Source organism: Anthonomus grandis, chromosome 8, assembly GCF_022605725.1.
Source record: "Anthonomus grandis grandis chromosome 8, icAntGran1.3, whole genome shotgun sequence".
Lineage (NCBI taxonomy): Eukaryota > Metazoa > Arthropoda > Insecta > Coleoptera > Curculionidae > Anthonomus > Anthonomus grandis.
In genome coordinates this window covers 19157652-19180083 of record NC_065553.1, presented here as the reverse complement: position 1 = coordinate 19180083, position 22432 = coordinate 19157652, and the positions used below count along the sequence as shown (strand labels likewise).

The window sequence follows — 22432 nt, the reverse complement described above, 5'->3', positions numbered from 1 at the left end:
ATACTTAAGCCACCTACTCAGGAATGAAAAGTACTAATTACCCTACCTAATAATTGACGGAAAGTCGGAAGAAAAAAGTGGTTTAGGAAAAAAGCTATTGACCTAATGCGAAACATCAAAAACTGGACCGGCCTGAACTTCGTCCTTAGAATGGCACAAAATAGACACACATTTGTCAATGTGATCGTCAACCTTTGAAAACGACACGAAAAAATATTAATTAATACTTTTACTGATTGCCAAAATGTAACCTTTATAATTATGCCAAAATGTATGATTTTATTTTCGTGTATCTTTTAGAGTTCTAAGGATAATCTCACAAAGATCAAAATACATAAACCGATCATCTGAAGTAGATTTTTTAAGCTATATCCAACAAAAAAAATTAACCAAGCTTGAATCTGAGGTCAAGAGAAATAATTGATAATCGATTTTTTTTGCATTAAATATTTAAGAAAAATTGACAAATTTTGTAAGACCACTAGTATTTCTCTTTAAAATAATTATTTAAGGAAATATTAAAATAACATTATTCTAGAATTATTCCGTGAAAGCTTCTGTTAAATAATTATTTACTAATATGATTATTTATTAAATTAAATCTTTTTTATTTTTTTACAGTTTTTTCATCAAATATTTAAGAAAAATTGAAAAAGTTTGTAAAACAGCTAATATCTTCATTTCAAATAATTTTATTAGCAATATTGCGCAGGGTTGTTGGGTGGGATCAGAAATAAAACAGAAACCTGTTTACTAAAATGTACAGAGATAAAACAAAGTAATTTTAAGTACATAAAAAACACTATTAAAATGAATGTTCTTTACGTGTACAAAAATTAAAACAACAAAAAACAATAACCACGACACAATTAAAATTTAAATCAGGTACAATCTGTTAAATTTTTTTTTTATAAAAAAAAATATAAAATTTTTTTTTATACATTACACTTCATACCTAAGTTTAGGTTTCTTTAGTTATAATTAAAACACATTTATAATAGGAGCGTAGAATTATTTTTAACATGGGTTAAATTGTAGGTGTTATTGTGGGCAAACTAGAATCAACAATAAGCCAAGAAACAAATGTTTTTATTCTTCCGATCATTTTAATAGTGTTTTTTATGTACTTGAAATTACTTTGTTTTATCTCTGTGATTATTTGAATCCATTTCAGTGTTTTGAGGATGACTTGATATAAGTCGAAACGTCGACATTTAAGTAAACAGGTTTTAGTTTTATTTCTGACCCCACCCAACAACCCTCCGCAATATTGAAGATATTGGGTCACAAACACGAAACTGAAAATCTTATTAGCTTCTCTTCGTTTAGAAACATTTGACGTATTATACGTAAATAAGAATATTCCAGTAATATTATATCATTGACATATATTCCTGTATTAAATTAAACTATTGGTAAAACAGTTAATGATTTTTCTTCAAAAGCATTTGATTAATATTCTTTAGTGTTCTTTTGTTAAGAATATTTCATTTGGTGTTTCATCCTTAATTAAAAGTATTTTAAAAATATTCTTTGCAAACATTTCCTAGGATATTCTTGACATATTAAATACTAAAAATAGAACCAATTGTACTACATTAAAGCCAAATGAGAATGTCGTAGATTTATATATACTTATACAATGTGCTATTGTAGAAGTAGTTCCCAAAAAAAGTAATCGAAGTTGACTGGGCAAAATACACTAAGCACAAAAATAGTATAAAATGTTGACCTGTAAATTATCTTATGTCATCTTGCACACTATTATGACATAGCTGGAAGGAACCGATTGCATGAATTTCTTTTAAATAAATTTGTCTTTTGAATTCTGAAAAAATATTTTTTTAAGAAACAGAAGCAAGTTTAACAGACCCACAACTTCATTTCACTTTATATGAAAATATTGCCAATACGATCAGCAACGGATCGACTTGATTTCCATTTTAAACATATGTGACGCTTGATTGTCGTTGATTACACACTTGCAAGACTAAGCACTATTAGCTCTTATCAATTTAAAAAAAATAATTACCTGTGGAAAAAATTACCTCAATTTAAACGTTACCTGTGGTCAGCGAGATAACCCTCTGCTTCTGCCTATGCCCAAGGACCCGGAACTGTGGCAACTCGACCTCCCTGCTAATTCCAACGCTGGTCAGTCCCGTTTCCCATCGGTAACGAATGTCTTTCATCGTGTACCCGACTATCCCGGCAAACCAAAACAATAAATTCTGTCACCTTAGAAGGTTTAAGACTTATGATTCAATACCATAGTTTTTTTTTAATAGAAAGATAATGGCAATCAGAGATATGATAATGTGAAGTAATGGTTCTCATAAGCTTTCTACAAACGATAAACTCTGTTTTTATTGGAATTTTTAGGTTTTTTTTTCAGTAACCTTATAGTAACTTGCAAAAAGGCTTTTTAAAACTAAGGATTTGTTTATAAAAAGCGCAATTTCAAGTAAGTCATGAAGGTGACAAATGACAACTTTGACGTTGACAGCGACTGCTGATTCGCGGTTTATTTCAAACAAAATTGAGGATGTAAAACGGAATTGAGCGATAATTGGTATACAGGGTCGTATTGGAGTCGGATTATTTTGTATAAAGGAGCTTCTCTGTGACTTAAGCCGATCGATTCGGCAACATGTTAAAAGGATGGAAATATTTTAAAGATAGCGGTGCTTCCGGCTTTACTGGACATAGATGTGCGTTACTTATAACTTCTGTATATTTATGAATTTTTAGCATTATTTTTTTATGATTATCATTAATAAAAAAATTAAATATACGTTATGTATGTGTCATAACAATAAATTTATATAATATTTTCAATAATTAATATTTTTTTAGGGACATATTTACGTTGCAGGCCTATTTACATTCTCCTATATATATTTGAAAGTTTTTTGTGTGTAAGTATTGTGGTAGAAAAACCATTTTAAATAATATTTCCGTAAAATTTAATATTTATTTTATAACGCGGTTAACAGACAAAGCCCATCAAAATAATAGGCGTTCAAAATAACTGTTTATTATGTCAAACGCTCCAAATTTATGTTTTTTTAGACCTGCACCTTCAACAATTCTTATTTTTATGTTAAGGAATGTATAAGAAAAATTCTTTATGAAAAAATTGAGTATTGGAACATTCTGGGGGTGCAAATTCTTTTAAGAACACATTTTTTCCAATTATCTTCTTAGGGCTATTTTTTCGCAAGTTAGATGCTAAGAAGCAAATTATAGTATTAAAAAGATACCTCATTTGACCCTAAAATTAACCCATTATAATACTTAAAAAATTGAAAGACGCTTTTCCGATTAAAATTTTACCCTTTAACAATAAAGGTGGGGTATCACAAGAATTTTATAGTCAATCTACGAGTTTTATCAGTAATTTTAGCTTCAAAAAATCAAAAGACAAAATAGAATAAATTAATAACCAAAGAAAAATAAGAGAATTAAATAAGAAAACTGAGAAAGCTAAGGGAGAAATTAAATAAGAAAACTGAGTAAAAATAAGGGAACTAAAGATATAATTTCTGTAATTTTTTGATCAAAATTATATATTAATACGCAGTAAGTTTCTGATTATTATATTTATATTCTCTAAACAATTTATATTTTATTTTTAGTATATTTGAAGAAATTCTGTAAATAAAATATGGATTATGTAGTGTCAAAAAGCACGTAATAAAATTCTTGACTTTATTATGCCAATGATTTCAATTTGAAAATACTTGGTTAGTATAAATAATATAATTGGCACCAGACTGAAGTTAAAAAAAAAACTAAGTGTTTAGGAGTCAAAGCTTCATTAATCACACAAAATAAATTATTATTAAAACAAGCAAAACTAACTAAACTATTTAATCGTGATTGTTAGAGGTAACCAGAAAAATTCTGGAGCTAACAGAGAAGCGCCTGGAATGTAAAAATAAAAATTCAACGGGATATAGAGGTATCCATAAAATTATTTAGCGGAAAATTAAAGAAGCAAAAGAGGACTGGATGAGAGAAAGGTGTGAGGAACTGGAAGATTTTCAGTGAAAATATGATGGTTTCAACCTGCACAAAAAATAAAAAAATATCTGGACCAATAAATTACAAGCAATATATAGATTGTTTGATAATAAATGCCAACAAGGCAACACATCAAACTGCCAAGGAAATCGTATAAGTAAACAACATTGGAAATCTATTTGCCTCTAAGAACCTACCATAAATAAATATGAACTTGACCCTATTATGAACCAACTGAAGAACAGTAAGAGCCCAGGACAATCGGACAATATTTATCTAGAAGGTTAATTGATAAAGAAAACTTGAATCTCCTTCTCTGAGAAGAATCTCTGAGAAGATCCTTCTCAGAGATGGGAACAAGTGATCTAGAGAGAACAGTTTGCATTCTGGCTCAGAAATGCATGAGTATGAGAATACCCTATACATATGCTTTGTTGACTTTTAAAAGGCATTTAAGTTCCACATACAGGGCTCCTAAACTCCCAGGTTAACGTGGTAATTGATGGAAAGAATAATAAATAATCTTTATTGGTATCAAATAGCATACTACATCTGCGAAAATAGATATTTGTAAAGGACTGCGATAGAGATTCATATTGCCTTTATTCCCTTTTTAATGTTTTCTCAAAGGAGCTGTTTAAATCCGCACTAGAGAATTTCAGATAGACCATAGTAAATGGGAAAATCGTCAACAGCATAAGATATGCTACCGGTACGGTACTAATGGCCGTTGAGCTTTAAAATATTATTGATACCGTTTAAAGAGATATACTCTCTGATTCATACTTGGACCTGAACCTGCGTCTGAGACTGGTGCGCTGATGTCTGGTCAATTCTGTTGTACGGCGTTGAAACATGGACGTTGAAACTGGGCGTGATGAATATACTGGAGGTGTTTGAACTCTAGTGCTACAGTCGAATGCTAAGGATTGCTTGAATGAAGAGAATTACTAATGATGAAATACTTTAAGAATAGGTGGTAAGCGGAAGCTACTATATATCATAAAAGTAAGGTAAACAACATACTTAGGACACCTACTCAGGCATGAAAAGTACGAGTTACCCTAACTAATATTTGAGGGAAAGTTGGAAGCAAAAAGAAGTTTGAGAGGAAAGCGACTATCCTGAATGCAAGATATCAAACTGGACCGGCCTAAACTTCGAACAAAAACGGTACAAGATAGTCACATATGTTCTATAATTTCTAAGATTCTAAGATCGCCAAGTTTCAATGAAGATGTCACGGAAAGACGACGAAGAAAAAACGTGGCAAAAAGCATGACCCATATGCTTACTTACATATATTCGATTATAAAATCATATATTATATAATTATTTTATAGATTTATTTGTTTAAAATTTGTCCACTTCCTCAAAAATTTATTACCTATAGAAATAAATTAAACACAATCACGAACAGAGAATATGTTGATTTCCCATGACTCTCAAGTGAAAATCTGGTAAAAATAAACACATTTTTAGTACGAAATTTCCAGAAATTCCAGAAAAGTTGATGAAAAAAAAAAGCAACTTGGCAACGTAGAATACCTCTATGTTTACAATGCAAGTATCCGATGTTGCCACTTTCTGTTTTTTTTCTAGATATTTTGACATATGTCTAAAGCTACCGTCCTATACATTTATAGTCCGCGCCCGCTGAGTCGAATGTTAAGGAAATGAGAAAGTTTCTCAATGGTTTTGAATTAATCTTTTTTTTTTTAATATATAATAAATATGTAAACGCATTTGAGATGGTTGCAAAACTCTAAAAACAAAAGTTTTTTGGTAAAAAATTTATTGAATAACTAGTTAAAAATGTAGTCAAACTACTATAAACATAACATCTAACTCAATAAGATTTTCGTTTGCAGAGGTTTGCAACCATCTTAAATGCGTTTATACATTTATTATATATAAAAAAAAAATATTAATTCAAATCGGTTTGAAAGTTAACCTTAAAAATCTTAGTTTGTCGAGGTTTATACCCGCTATAAAACAAATTAATTATCCATTGTTAATATCTAGACAAAAAATTATTAAACCTCCTTTGAAATTCCGGAATATACGGGCATTATATTGATTAAATAACAATGGACGCGGACTATAAATATATTGCTGGCAAATGACATACGCTGCGTTCTCGATTTGGTCGCTAGATATAAATCGTATACTATCTTCATTTATAAGCTTATAATAAGCAATAAATTTGCTAGACTATAATAATATACTAATTAATAACACATTTTTATAAATATTTTTCTAAAAGAAATGAAGGAAAAAAATGCAATTTTGGTATGCAATACTCAATAGATACTTTCACAAATATATCGTCTTTTATAATTTTATAACCTAGAAGGATCACACCATTGACACCCATTAAAAAAAACGCACTGAAATCACTCAAAACAAGCAAAAGTAACTAAACTATTTAATCATTTGATTGTTAGAGGTAACCAGAGAAATTCTGGAGCTAACAGAGAAGCGCCTGGAATCTAAAAATAAAAATCCAACGGAATATAGAGGCATCCATAGAATTATTCAGCGTAAAATCAGAGAAGCAAAAGAAGACTGACCAAAGGAGGGAAAAAAGTAAACTCAAAGTCCAAGTCTCATAAATCAGCGTCTATTAAAGGTTACGCGTTTCGCCGCATTAGGGCATCATCAGACCTATCGAAATACAAAAACCACACACTGATGACTCACACTTTTTTCCTCCTTTGGTCATATACTTAAGTCTTTTTGAGAGTAATGGATGATTATTTTGAAAAGAAGACTGGATAAGGGAAAGTGATGTGAGGAACTGGAAGATTTACAGTGAAAATATGATGGTTTCAATCTGCACAAAAAATTTAAAAAATATATGGAGCAATAAGTCACAAGCAATTTGATAATAAATGCCAACAAGCAAAATACATCAAAACTTCCAAGGAAATAAATAGTTGTATGGGCAAACATACATCCAAGATTTATTTGCGACTTATGAGAAATGCAATCTACTAGCAATAACAAAGAAGGTCCTACCATAATTAAATGTGAACTTGAACATAATTTTAACCAACTAAAGAACAATAAGGAGCCCAGGACCAGGCAATATTTATCTTGACGTTATTAGGTTAATTGATGAAGAAAACTTGAATCTCTTCCTAAAGGTTTTAAACCAAATATATAACTCAAAATAAAGTCGTTGGTAAAATTTCAATTGAATGGTTAGAGTCTACATACATTCCCATTCCCAAAGAGCCGAATTAATGCAATGACTTTAGAATGTTAACAAGCACCGCCCTAAAGATCCTTCTCAGAATTATCCAGAATCGAATCTGGGAGAGATGGTAATAGATTATCTCGAGAGAACAGTTTACGTTTACGTATGCACGCATTCAGCTGCGCTGATGCGCTGATGTCTGGTCAATTCTGTTGTACGGCGTTGAAATTGGGCATGATGAATATACTGGAGGTATTTGAACTCATTACATTCAAATGCCAAGGATTGCTTAAATGAAGAGAATTACTATCGATGAATTCTTTAAGAATAGGTGGTGAGCGAAAGCTACTATATATCACAAAAGTAAGGTAAACAACATACTCAGGACACCTACTCAGGCATGAAAAGTACGAGTTATCCTAACTAATATTTGAGGGAAAGTTGGAAGGAAGAAGAAGCTTGAGAGGAAAACGACTATCCTAGATGCAAGATATCAAACTGAACCGGCCTAAACTTCGAACAAAAATGGTATAAGATAGTCACATATGTTCTAATAAGATCGCCAAGTTTCAATGAAGATGTGACGGAAAGAAGACAAAGAAGAAAAACGTGGCAAAAAGCATAACCCATATGCTTACATATTTTCGATTATAAAACCATATATTATATAATTATATTTATTTTTATTCGTTGATGCTGTACAACAACTAAAATAAATTATTCCTATGTATTTATTTGCTTAAACTTTTTCCAGGTCATTAAAAATTTATTATACAAATAAATTAAACGTAATAATGAACAAAAAATATGTTGATTTATGTTGAAAATAAACACATTTTTAGTACAAAGTTTCCAGAAATGACTAAGCTTATAAATTGAAAATAACTGAAAAATTCAGGTGTATATTCAAGGAGTCTCTATAAGATATTTGCCAAGCTTCACCATTTGATTTAACAATTAAAAAGTCGCCATCCTAATATTTAAATTTCCTAAATTTAAATTATTATGTAATTGTGAGTCAACGATTGGTATTTAATAACGGATGAATTGACTTGAAGCGACTTTCCATAAAGTGCTGCAAATAGCTCCATTAAATTTGTACTATACAAAGTTGTATAGTCCGATTAATCTTTAAAACAAACGTTAGTTGATATTAAATACTCGATGCACTGATAACCGATCCAATTTCGAACTATCCCACCGACTGTGCCTAACTTCCTAAACAAATATTATTTTATTTCAAAATTATTAATTAAAAAACAATATTAGCCCAAAAGTTGATTATAATTAAGATAAAGACCGTTAAATGCAATTCCGTCAAATGCGAATTTTATAAAATTATTCGGATCTAATGATTAAAATTAAATAAAACGCCATATGATATTAGTAGCTAGACGTATGTACCTTTTTTTCTATATATTTTTTTTTTGATAAAATTCTTAACATAACCGTGGTTTATTTTAAAATGTTTAGGTTAAAAGTGTCTATAAACTTAAATAATAATTTACCAAAAGATGCTTAAAGTGGCTTATTTTGATCTGGTAAAGCATTGTAAGTACCTTTTAAAGACCCTGTATTTGAAATTTAAAAAAAATCCTATGAAGATTATCGTATTTTTCTACATAATTACTATATCGCTTCGAAAGCAGCACTTAACCCGGATTTCCATCAATTTTCATAGAAGGTGATTAATTATTTTACTAGCGTCACGAAATGAATATCTTGTTAGTAAATCCCGCAGAGATCTCTTGAAAACAAGACGATTGCCATTACCTTTCTAGTTAAAAATTCCATGATGATGGAGTTCTTAATCCTATCATGGAATCACGCTTTTTATATGATTTTTATTTCTTGTTGTTGCGACACTCTCGCTTTGCTCAATCAAATTAAAAAGATACGCTAAAGGCAGAGATTTTTTGTGAACTTTGACATTTAATTTCTAGCTTTCCGCGGTGTCGTTTAAATAGAAAGAGCACTTTTAAGTTCTTACGTGTGCACCATCAGAAATCCGAAATCTCTCTGCTGCCTCACATAAATATTCATGATGGCTTTTTTTCGGTAAGAGTGCATTTTTATACGTATATAGACGGTTTTTCTCAAAGAAGGTGCTTTTATATGTTTGCATTAGAGTATCGCAACAGCGCGGGGGAGGCAGGTCAAAAAAAACCAGCTCAAATATTGTAATTTTCGTATGTATGTGACACTTGAAAACGTGAAATGTTATGTAAAATATACACGTTTTCGTAATATGACTGTGAGAATATTTTTAGTATAAAAACGGTCTTGGGAGCTAGAAACATACCTTTATTTTATTTAGAAATAAATTTTTCGTTAGGGAATGATGAAAAATATTTGTAATATACAGGGTAGTATTAAGCTTTTAATTAAAATATTGATTTTCCCATCTTTATCTAACATATTTTCTGAGCCATAACTTTTTCTTTTTCATGCTGTAACAAATTTGTCAGTTTTTTTTTATATATGTATAATTAAACTAATAAGTATGATAAAGATAATATTATGGCGAAAATTATGAATATTAGATAGAAAAGGGTATATATTTATTCTGATTATGTGTGTTTTTTACTAATGGGCCAAAAGCAAAAAACAAACATAACAAAGTAGTAGAAAGCTGTTTATAATTTAAAACACACATAAACTTTTCAAAAATTACCAGAATCATCTTTGAAAAAATAAGTTGATAATGTGTTTGGAAGACGAAACGTTACATTTTAAATTCTTATAGAAAAGAAAAATGTATTTTTTAAATAAATCCAAAAATATATAATTTATTTAAGATAACATACTTTTTAAAGTTAACTTTGACAAATTTTTAATTTTTTACTTTTTTTACTTTGAATAGTCATTTCTAGCATATTAAATTAAACCTCCTGTATATTTTTAAATGTTTAAAACCATTGAGACATCTAAAATTTAAAAATCCTTTCTACGTTTTAGATTAAGGCTCTTTCCCAGATAATTTAATTAATATTTTATATAATAGTAATTCCAAATTATTTTATTATATTTGATACTAAAAATATTTTTCTCCTGCCTCCCGCCTTAAATAATTAACAAAATTTCATCTAATAAAACTAAAATAAAACTATCAATTAATAAATTATGTAAACCTTTAAATACATGAACCATGTAAAACAAACAAATTTCCAAAAAAAGTACAAAAAGCTCTCAAAGCAAAAGCGGGTGAAGAAGCAAAGAAAAATGTTGTGGCTTTTTGCGGTGATATCGTGCTAGTGCATGCGTGATTTTTTTTTAATTTTAAATATACAGTGTCTTGTCTCGTCCTAAGGAAAAAAAAATTAATTTTAAGAACAATTAATCGGGTATTATAATTTATCAAATTTATTAAAAATTAAGACTTCCTTCACTATGTGTTATACTAAAACAATAAAACCAAGTTATAATTTTTGAGATCCAAGAGGTTAGACACAAAAATGTAAGCTAAAATCTTCTAGGTAATGGAGATTTTAAAATCCATTTTCGATATAAGACCCTCAGTATATATCAAAGTATATTATCTCCCAATAGAACTAATAATTTAAATGAAAAATGTAACAAGGATAAACATCTCTTATACTAAAATAATTAGAACCATATATATATTATAGTCATGAAGTAATTTTATTAGCCATTTGTCACAAACAACTTATAAAATTATTTAAAAAGTATTTAATCAATCGGACTTTTTTTTTAAGTATTCCTAGATAAATGTATTGAAAATATAAAATATATTGTAACTAAAACTACATAGTGTTGAAATTAAAACACTGATCATTTCTTGCACTACGTCGTACTACGCGCATGTATATCTTTGAATTTTTGCGAATTAAATCGTTAGTTTTTTTTTCCAATAAAAAAAGTCTACATTAAAATAAAAATTCAATTACAAAGTGTAAAAATCCATATTTTCCACATTTATTACATTTTAGCTATGCTTCTTACACCCTTTATAAACAATATTATACTGCTTGACTAAGAATAACTTCATTTAATAACTTGGACGAGACAAGATAAAAATATACAAAAAAATCCTAAAATTAATAATAAAGAACAATTAAACATGCGTGACTTAAGAGAAAGTTTGTGGTTATGCCGGGAAAGTCATCGAGGATCGAAAACCCAAGATTTTCGATATTTAGGAACAGGTCCGGCCTTGCTGCTTTTTGCCGGTGGCGGCCATTATTGTCACAGTTCCAGGTCCGGCCGGAGGTTTATAAATTGGTAGCGGAGGCGATAATAAGTCGTTGTGGCCTAATTCGTCGTGTTTTTGGTTTTTGAATGTTGGCCACAACTCGAGTTTTTGGTTTTTTGTATTTTTTTTTACTGTTTTTGTTTTGCCTATAGATAAAACGATTCGGTTCCTTCCGCTAGTGCTGTATGAGAGAAGGTCCGATCTATGTTTAATTTAAATCGAAAAACCACTATATTATGCTCTAGATAAATCTATATAAGTTTAAATATTTGTATATTAGGTTCAAATTATGAATTGTACTTAAAATACATTATATAAAAAATTAACTGGAAATATTAACAATTATAAAAATATATATTGTGATTTTTCATTAGACCTACAGTTTTGACTTACAGATCAACATTGAATAATTATAAACATACATTTTTAACACTTAAAATTCCTATCATATTGAAAAATAAAATAAATGATATGTTAAAAATTGCAAAATTAAGCAGTTAATTAATTTTAAAATAATAAATTATATACACACACTTTTTAAACAACTTTTAAAAATGTACAAAAAAATCTAGTGTTGCCGTTTTGAGTGAGTAATATATTCAGAACATTATGAAAATATATGAAAACTAAAATAAAATTTAAGAAGAAAAAATAAAGCCAATATTTAATATTAAATTCTAATCGTTAAAATCAAAATAATTATTAATTTTTATTTGAACATAGAACATTCATATTATTTATATTTTTTACTGCACCACCCTTTATATTTTTTTAGCTACAGTCCTGAATTTCCATTTATATGGTCTGTGGGTCGAATAAATACCATATCACAAATTCGATTCACAAAAAAAATCTAAACCGATCTCTGTCTGACACATGACTTTCACCAAAAGTTTACCGCGTTCTAATTTATTAGACTCATTATTTTCTCTTTATTACATATTTTTCCTAAACTAAATTTCAAAATTTAATACCGAAATTTGTATTAAAAAAACCGTAAATATTCTTTTACAAATTACCATAAACTGCTTTTTCTAAAGGAATCTGATGGTTAAATCACTATTAAATACGAGTTTTTTCTATCGGAAAACTTCCTTTAAAAATTAGGTCTTAAAATCCTTTTACAAAATACGAGAACACGTCAATATCATACTCCTTTTCAGTTACTTTTTACTAAGAAAAAGTAGGGGAAACCGGTGACAATTGTAACAATTTGTCTAGTACGGCTATCTATCGACAATTATCTGCACTCGTAGTTTAATTTCAACAGTTTGCCAAAACGTAATTTTTTTACTTAAAAAGTTTTTTTTATGTCTAATGGTATTGTCCATGAACAATTTAGGCACATGAGTTACAGAAAAATCAATAATTTCTGTGCATTGAGGTCTGTATCGCCAATATTTTGCCGGTGAAAAGTTGAGGTTAGGTTAGTCGTAGCATGTAAACAAGTAATGAGCTCGGGTAGGTGTCATTTGTAACATAAGGTCGGGTGACGTGTTACAATTGTCACCGATTGGATAAACTATTCAGTTCATGTAAGTTATTTAAATTTTATTAAATTTTTTCCATATATCCATAATTTGATTTAGCAAAATGAAACCGAGACGGAGAAAAACAAACAGAGGACAAGTGCCACAATCGGTTTACGAGGAAACAGCTAACAGAGCTGTCAATGAAAATTTCATTATAAGGGCTTCAGAGAAGCAATATGATGACCTTTGCCATGTTTCACGCGATGGATTTGTTAAACAAAAAAAAAGTTAATAAGGAACCAACAGTAGGACACCATCCCCATAATAAAGTGTGCAGTGAGTAAGGGCGACAAATATGGAATAGGTCAGTAATATGGAATAGTTGTAAACCAGAAAAAGTAGCAAGCGCCCTCTATTAAAGTGCATTCATCTACGGTTTTTTTTCGATCGGTCCGTCTCTAGTTTGTTTTGTTGGCTCACCATGAACAGTCGTTTTTTTTTGCGGCATCATAAAAGTTTTGCAGATCTTACTGTTTCCGTGTGTTAGCGATAAAATACTTATTTTTTATTCAAACTGTTGTGCATTTGTGACAGTTCAAATATCATAGTTTACAATAGTTTTTAGGTAAGTTTGTTTTTTAACATAAAAATATTTGTTTAGAATATTATAAGATTAGGTTATGAGGGTCACTAATATGGAATTTTTTGAGCCACAAATATGGAATAGTATTCCCATTAAGAATACTAAAATACTGATATTTTGTTGCTATAAAAGCATTTCCAAATTTGCTAAATAATATATCAATAACAATTATTGTAACTACAAAAGCAAAAAAAAGTAATAAACAGAAGAGAGGCCATTGAAAACCTATTAAATCTTGTACTTGTACTCTGCGTTAGTAACCTCAATTTTTATATGATGAAATAGAACTATATGATTTTTTTTTATTTCAGTATAGGTCAAAAGGTAGTCGAACAAGAAAATTATTTGATACAAGCAATTTGTGCTGTTAAGGAACAGAAAAAGGGGTACCTGCAGGCAGCCAAAACTTACAATGTTCCCAGAACAACCCTTTTTAGACACTGTCATAAAAACGAAGATCCAAATATCTCTGCTGAAACAAAACTAGGTCGACCAACAGTGCTTACAAAAGAACTAGAAGATGAATTTATAAGGTACTTACTTCATATGGAAAGTAAGTATTTTGGTTTAACCAGAAAAGACATAAGGAATAGGACATAATCAGCTTGCTGTTAAAAATAATCTGCCAAATCCTTTTGGCAAAGAAACAGCTGGAAAAGGCTGGCTTAGGCTGTTTATGAGACGGCACTCAGATACATTATCATTTAGAAGACCTACAGGCACATCTTTTGCTAGAGCCAAGGGCTTTTTCAAAGAAAACGTTCAGTCATTTTTTAATATCTTTTACGAATGAATATGTAAAAAAAACTATTCAGCAGACCGCGTTTTCAACGTTGACGAGAGTGGTCTCTCTATAGTGCCTTCAAAGATACCAGAAGTTATTGCACGTAAAGGTAAACGACAAATTTGTAGCATGACTTCCGCAGAACGAGGCTCACTAATTACAGTAGTATTTTGCCCCCTTATAAGCCCGCAGCTTATAAAGGGGGCTCCACCTGGAACAAAGTTCGAATGTCATCCATCAGGGTGGATACAAAATAACATTTTTACAAAATAGTTTGAACACTTTGTAGCGACAGTAAAGCCTACACTCGCAATATTGATGTCATTAATATGGCCAGAGAAAATAATGTTACGATTGTGTGCTTACCGCCACATTCAACACATAAACTTCAGCCCCTTGACGAATCTTTTATGGGACCATTCAAAGCTCATTACAGTGAGGAGATAAGAACGTGGGTACGACAAAATGTCAGACCAGTAACTGCATTTGATGTGATGGAAATTTTCGGCAAGGCTTATTTAAGAGTTCAGCGTGGTGAGATTGCTGTTAATGGTTTTAAAGCCACCCGGAATTTTTCCCCTTAATCCAAATGTCTTTCGTGAATCTGACTTTCTTGCCTCCGGAACTATCGAAAAAGATGAAGTTGATGCTGTTGTCCCTCTTACAGTACCTCAAGATACTGAAAATCCGACGCCACCAACAAATATTGTAACTCCTGAGATGGTCTCGCCTGTCCCAATCATTTATAAAAAAACCAGCAACCAAGGACAAAAAGCAGGGAAAGCTGCCGTAATAACTGCGTCAATTTGCAACAAAAACAGAATTGGAATCATCCGCAAAAGCATCTGTTTCAACTACATCAAAACTTCAAGTTAAAAAACAAATTGGGCAGAGTAAAATAAGCTTGACTGATTCCGATACTCCCAGCACGTCAACAGCCATCTTTGTCAAGCTAAGCGTAAGACAAAAAATTTGGGATACTGTTTAGAAAAATCAAGTAGCTCTTCTGAAGAAGACTTTGTGGCAGATGATGACTCACATGATTCATTATATACTGGCGAAAATGGTGAAAAGGTTCCAGATGTTTCTGATAATCCAGAGTGCTTGTTTTGTGGTGGAAAGTTTTTGGAAAGCAAAAATCCGAGAAACAGTGGATACAGTGCAAATCCTGCAACTCATGGCGTCATTTGCAATGTACCTCATATGTATCTGGTATTTATATTTGCGATTTCTGCCAATAGATTTAGTATTTAGCTTAGTTTTCTAAGTATTCCATATAATATGTGACACTATTTTTAAAAAAGGGAAATATTAATGTTTTAGTTTTTTTAGTACGATTTTTGAAACGTTTTTATTTTTTACAAATACAAGTTATAATAGCTTAATATAACATGTTTTTTAATTACTTTTAATATTTTTGTGTTCGAAAAATAAAAAAAGTTCTTAAAATTTTGCAGTTTTAAAAAAAATTTATTCCATATTTGTCGCCCTTACTCTACAGTCTATACGAAGCCAGTTCGAATGGCCACGTTACAAAAAGTAAACCGCGGCCCGTTCAACGATCAATTTTTGTAATAGAGAGATTGAGCGGCCTTAATGCGTGTGACATTGAGCAACAAAACCAACATGTTTTTTGCCCGAGCTTGACTTTGAATGTGTACGGTACTAGAATGAATACCATTGCTGGTTTGTTAGGTTTTAATTAGTTTATTCCCACTTAGCAGGTGTCTTAAGAGTGCTCATTTTGTATCGTATTGCTACTTTGCTTGTTTTGGTGTTGTTTTGCTGTCGCTACTATTGTTTTTCAAAAATTTTAATGATAGTGATATTTAAAATATTAAAAACTCTGGCCTTTTGGAGACGTTTTAACACTTATACTAAACTAGACGTATCGGAATCCGTGCAGAAACTAATTTCAGTCCGGACATAGCTGAAATTTAAAATAAAGACTTACATGTTGAAAACCAAAGATTTATTTTAAATATTTTAGATTACTTAAAAACGAAATCGCAAAACGAAATTTTGAATAGGAATGTGTAATATAGCCTGTCCAAGCGAGGGGTGGTTAAAACCAAAAGTAAATACCGCTTCATATAAGCGATATTTGGTATTTACCGAGAGAAGTCAAATGACATCATCGGTTTAATCGCCAGTAACCCTGCTTAGGAGGAAAGTTATAGCGGTTGACAGTTGACAAATCAAAAAATTTGAAAACAGATTGTATAAACACTAACAAAAACTACTATAATATTATATTTATTTGCCAAAATATACAAAAGTGTAAAACCACAAGTGTGCTTTGTTCAAACTCCATCCATAAGAATAATAAAGTTTTAGGAACAACGTCCATGTACACAATATAGCGCCACAGAATATATATGTAAACAAATAATCGATCGACCGCAATATTAAAAACATCCCATCTAAGCGATAGCCTTAACCCTGACGTAATTTGACATTTTTGATAGTTACCGCTGGTTTTTAGCAGACTAACGCTTGGACAGGCTATAAACTAGCCCGATCCAGCTACCATCTACACAATTATTAGAGCAGCAAATGTTAGTGACAAGTCTGTGAAGCACAAGAGGAATTTAAACACGTTGATAATGACGTTAAGGAAGTCATACGTCGAACCAGTTTTATTAGGAAAACAAAGTACCAACGTTGGAAATAATCAGTCGAAAGTACTGATGGACTATTCTGATTATAAATATAAACCTTTGGACACCTTACGTAACATTTTATTAGATTTAGACAAATATAAGCAATCAAGTAAAATATTGATAATAACGAAATTTCTAAGTAGAATCGCGGCAAGAGTATTTGCGTAAAGTTAAAAAATATCGCAGAAAGAAATATAGTGTTTCTTGATGAAACTTGATTCGACACACACAATGTTGTTAAATATGGTTAGGTGGATATAAGTACTAGGTACTCAATAAATGGACGTTGTTCTGTTAGTTACCAGGTCCTCATATTACATACAACGGTTTTGTTCCTAATGCCTTATTATTGTCGGCAAAAAATATAGAGCACTCATCCGCTGACTACCACAGATAAGACGAGTAAGATATGACGGTATTCTTGAGATATGGTTTGCTCAACAATTGATGCCAAATCTACCTCCAAATTTGGTGATAGTGATGGCGACATGTATACCAAAAGATCCCAAACAACAAGAAGAATAATGAGATTTTAAATTTTATGGAAATTTCTAAAAATGCTACAAAAACAATTACTAGAAGGTATAAAAAAAGAATATGATTATGACAAAGTGTGAATCAAATGGTCATACTGTTTTACGCCTGCCTCTTTACTATTAGTGTTTTTAATCCAATTGAGATAATTTGAAAAAAAACAATAAGCCAACCTAACCTAACTGACAGTTCTTTTGTAGTAGGAATCATACGATCAGTTATCAATGATTTTAAAAACACAGATATATGGAAGAAATCTATCTAGAAAGTTATAAAAAAACAAAATGAATATTGCATTTTACTGACTATTGACCCCATTATAATTAACCCTAATTCGGATTCAGAAGATAAATTTTATTTTTATTTATAACAATTTGTACTCAACCACATTTTTTTTAAATTTTCAGTTTTGTTGCTGTTCGGATTGATTTCATAGATACTATAAATTAATTTTCAAATTTCAAGTGTCGTATAGTATTTCTTAGGCGAAATTCGTATTTGTCTATACGAACCATGGAATCTACCAGCCTCGCTAGGGCTAGGAACTTCAATATCTAATATGTTCTCAAATTTTTTGGCAACCTGGCTAACGTTCTGGAGAGATATAATTTTGAACTACACAATATATTCAATGTGCATTTTATTAGTTATGGTTTTGTTGGATGTAAAGAAACCGCTAATTAAAGTTGTTGTATGAAACATTTTCTGGTTTATATAAAACATTTTGCTTCTTTCCCAAAGCCTTCTGAAAATAATAAAATCTTACTGATTTTGGATAACCACTTATCTCATTTATCTATTCCTGTAATAGATTATTGCCGCCAGAACTTCATAACACTCCTTTCTTTCCCCCCTCACACGTCACGCAACTTCTGAATCGCTCAGTGTACAGATCATTTAACAAATTTTTTAACAATGAATATGATAAGTGGATGTGAAATAACCCCGAAAAGAGGATGACTATCTACGATAGCCCAGGAGTAGTAAAAGACACTTTGGCGTAAGCCATAACTCCGAAAAATATTACTGCTGGATTTTCGTGCACCATTTGACCAAAATATTTTCCCTGAAGATGATTTTGCACCTAGCTGCATAACAGATAGGTGTCTTGATAAAAGTAATGGCTATAATGAAGTTAAAGATAAATCACCTGAAGAGGAACTGTTAAAGAAACGCACTGACAAAAAAGTATAGTCGGTTAAACGAAAAGTTATACAGGGGAAATAAGAAAATAAAAAGAGTATTAAGAAACGGAAATCTCAAGATGTCAGTTCTTAAATTTCTAAAGAAGGCGATGCGATCTGCTTAGTTTTTTGCGGATGTTATCAGGGAAGCACCGAGGATTGGCTTCAGTGCAGCCATTGCGCTTTATGAGTACACTCTAAATGCGGTAAAAGACCCTCTATTTGTCAGAATTTTGATTCTAAATTTTCAAATTGAAATTTGTTTATATATAAAATATACGTTTTTTTCTTTAAAATAAAATATAAACCAACATACATATACTTTTTTGTTTAATTACCTCTAATTATCTTTAATTAATTAGAATTTTCAATATATTACATTATATATTACGCCTAGTCATTAGTTTATTTTTTAATTTATATTTAGGAATATCAAAGTGTAAATATATATTCTTACCTAGTTTGGTTTAATGAATATGCTTCGAAAATCTTATTACTTTACCTTATCAAGTACAAAAGTTTAAATGGTTATTTCGTTAGAATTGTCATCGGTCTTCCCCAAAATTCAGTTTTTACTATAAACAATGTTTTAGAAAAATAGCAAAAATTCTTTTCAAAATTAAGATAAACCTATTAACATGGTTACTCATTAACTCGTTATTTAATACTTTTGACCAAGAAGTCCAATACAATATAAATTTTAAGTTTTGATATTATATGCGAGACAGAGATAGTCAGGTCACAAGTTTTCTTTGTGAACTAGTGTGATATATATATTAACCAGGACCGTATCAAAAAAAGACTAAGTTAATGACTATTAAAACACAAAATAAAATGTATTTTTAATTGTACACAGTGTTTTAAAAGTTGAGCCACTTATTTTAACACATTGTGGAACTTGTCAAAAGAGATATAATGATATAATGATTAATAGACCAAAAATCACTTATATAAAAAAATTATATTAAGAGAGTTACTTCATATTATTGAAATTTAAAAAAAAATCTTTATTAAGTTAAATGGATAAAAATTGTTGCTCGGTGAAAATACGACTCTTTTTCAGCTTTGAAAATAAAATTCTGTAATCCACGAATTAAATCACAAAAATTTTTAATGCGCTCTGAGAGTTCTTTCAAAGTATTTACTGCTGCACCATCATACACCAACAACTCTTTCAAACAGCTTCACAGAAAAAAATCGCACGGCGTTAAATTTGGGGAGCGAGGAGGTCAAGAAATGGGTCCATTGCTCTCCATACATCTATTCGGTAACTGTAGGAACCATATACAGTGACCGCCTAAAGTTCCGCATAAATTCGATAAACATCAGAGACATGAATTTTTGAGAAAACGCTCGGACCCGTCGATTTTTATTTTAAGTTGCGCATTTCACATAAATTTTTGTATACAGGGTGGACCAAAAAAAAAGATATGACGTCATCGGAATATTTTTAAATAGAATGTTATATTTTTTATTGCATTTATGAAATATAGGCGAAATTCCAAGCAAGTTTCGTATTACACATCTTATCTCAAAACTCAACTGTTTCCGAAATATTTACATTTAAATAACAAGAAAACTAATAAGTACGTCTATTTACGAAATTGTACGAAAATAAAGTAATAGGGCCATGATGGATAGGACGAAGAGGGCCCATAGAGTGGCCGGCCAGGTCACCAGACCTAAATCCCTGCGACTATTTTCTATGGGGGTACCTGAAAAATATAGTTTATATTGAGAAGCCGAACAACGTAGAAGATTTGAAAAATAGAATTAGAGATGAAATAATGCGCAACTTAAAATAAAAATCGACGGGTCCGAGCGTTTTCTCAAAAAATCATGTCTCTAATTTTTATCAAATTTATGCGGAACTTTAGGCGGTCACTGTATATTCTGTTTCACATTTAAAGGAATATTTTCTAATAATTGGAGTAGATTGTGTCCAAGAAAATGTAAATAAATTTTATCGGTCAGTGGAAGTGGAAAAACCATGACATTTTCGATACCAAACATTTATTGAAGATCTATGTTGAAAATTAGATTATTTTACATCACGCGACTTTTCTATTGCCCAAACATGATTGATGCGTATAAATATTACACTTTATCTCGTACAAATATGGCCTCATATGTAGACAAAATTATTTTCGTAAAATCTTAATTTCTGCCGAACTGTTCCAAAAGCCACTGACACAATACAACTCTTCTAGGATGATCTTCAGCTTGTAATGCTTGTACCCATTGATAATGATAAGGATAATACCGTTGTTGTTGTACTTTACTATAACAAATTTGATATTCAGCTACTATGGCTCTAGAATTTGTAACATTTTAGGTTGCAGCTTTTTCAGCGTGACCTACTCGTTGTTTTTCTTAAATACCCTCAGTTACGAAGTCTAATAACTAAATTAACAAATATATGTGAAATCCGATGATTTCTTACAACCTGCATGCTGCAGCTGCGTTTTGTGGGCACACTCCATAGGTAAATGTTATGTCCAATAGTTTATTGTTTGCGTAAACATGGTTTAGCAAACACAATTTATCCACGCAAAATAATTAAACAAATTAAATATGTATTATTAAAAGACTGATACTACTGATCGAACCATACAATAACACCAATTTTGATAATTGGTAATTGGAATTGGATAATTGGTACAGCATTCGTTAATTCGTAATCGACATTATTTTTTTAAATTTTTAATGTTTCACTATCTCTTTTATTATGCAACTTTTATATCGGTGATTTTTGGTATATCAACTCCTTTTGACGAGTTCTACAAAACTTTGGATATTGTCTATTTTGAAATTAAAGGAAACCGAATTTAATAAATTTCCAAAATGGCATTATATTTAAATCCAAAAACTAAACTTCATTTAGCAATCATTTCAAAAAAATTAAAATAATCTTTTTTTTTGTACATTTTTAATATTCAGTTGTATAAATGGGATCAAGAGCTATCTGTTAGTGCTTTTCGCTTGTGTGATACTTAACCTAAAACGGTGCTAAGTTTGTAAGAAAAATTGAAAAGCTTAAAAAACATTTCAGCCTTTATATCCACCATTGATTAAAATAAAATAATTTTAATAAAATCTAACTTTGTTAGATATAAAGACTAGTGAATAGCTGATTTTTACATAATAAAGCATGGAAAACCTTAGAGTGGACAAACTGTGACCTATAGTTTGCTATAGCTGAAGAAATTACAATCAAAGCACATGTACAGGTATCTTTTGATATCCCTTTGTACGTTTTTCGAGTTTGATTTTCTTATCTTGCAAATTATTATAATAATACATTCTTTTATAAATTTGCAAAATTTCAAATCAAAAGTGATAAATTTTTTTAAATAAAAAGTTACTTACAACTTTCGATTTCAATGTGGCAAAGTTGCCTGTCCATTGGGAAATATTGAAGATTCATTGGACAGGAGGCTGTTATAGTTAATCTGTAAAAAGAAATAATAATTAGAAAATGAAATTATTGAATTATATATATGAGTTATTGTATAATGAATTTCAGCCAATTAACACCGTACCTATTTATGAAAAGCTCCTTGAAGTATGTGTTAAGGAACAGCTACTCGAACATTGTAATATAAATAAAATAGCTGTACCTAACCAATCGGGGTTCTGTGAGAATCATTCATGTGAGTCTGTCATTATTAATATTGTTGATAGTTTTCTCAGGGCCCTTGACTTTGACAA

The 22432-nt window shown here is 30.4% G+C and overlaps 1 protein-coding gene across 7 annotated transcripts in view; it reads right to left on the bottom strand.

Moving 5' to 3' along the window:
- LOC126739081 (gamma-aminobutyric acid receptor subunit beta) overlaps nucleotides 1–22432 on the bottom strand; it is a 177295-nt gene that overhangs the window by 54654 nt on the left and 100209 nt on the right. For 6 of the 7 annotated variants that reach the window (XR_007661547.1, XM_050444587.1, XM_050444588.1 and 3 more), the window contains exon 7: nucleotides 22091–22173. Coding sequence is in view for 6 of the 7 variants with exons in the window: in XM_050444587.1 (XP_050300544.1) it covers nucleotides 22091–22173 (83 nt within the window). In the remaining variant the exon portion in view is untranslated. Of the gene's footprint in view, nucleotides 1–2065; nucleotides 2204–22090; nucleotides 22174–22432 lie in introns of all 7 variants that reach the window. The other variant, XM_050444592.1, reaches the window with a different exon arrangement.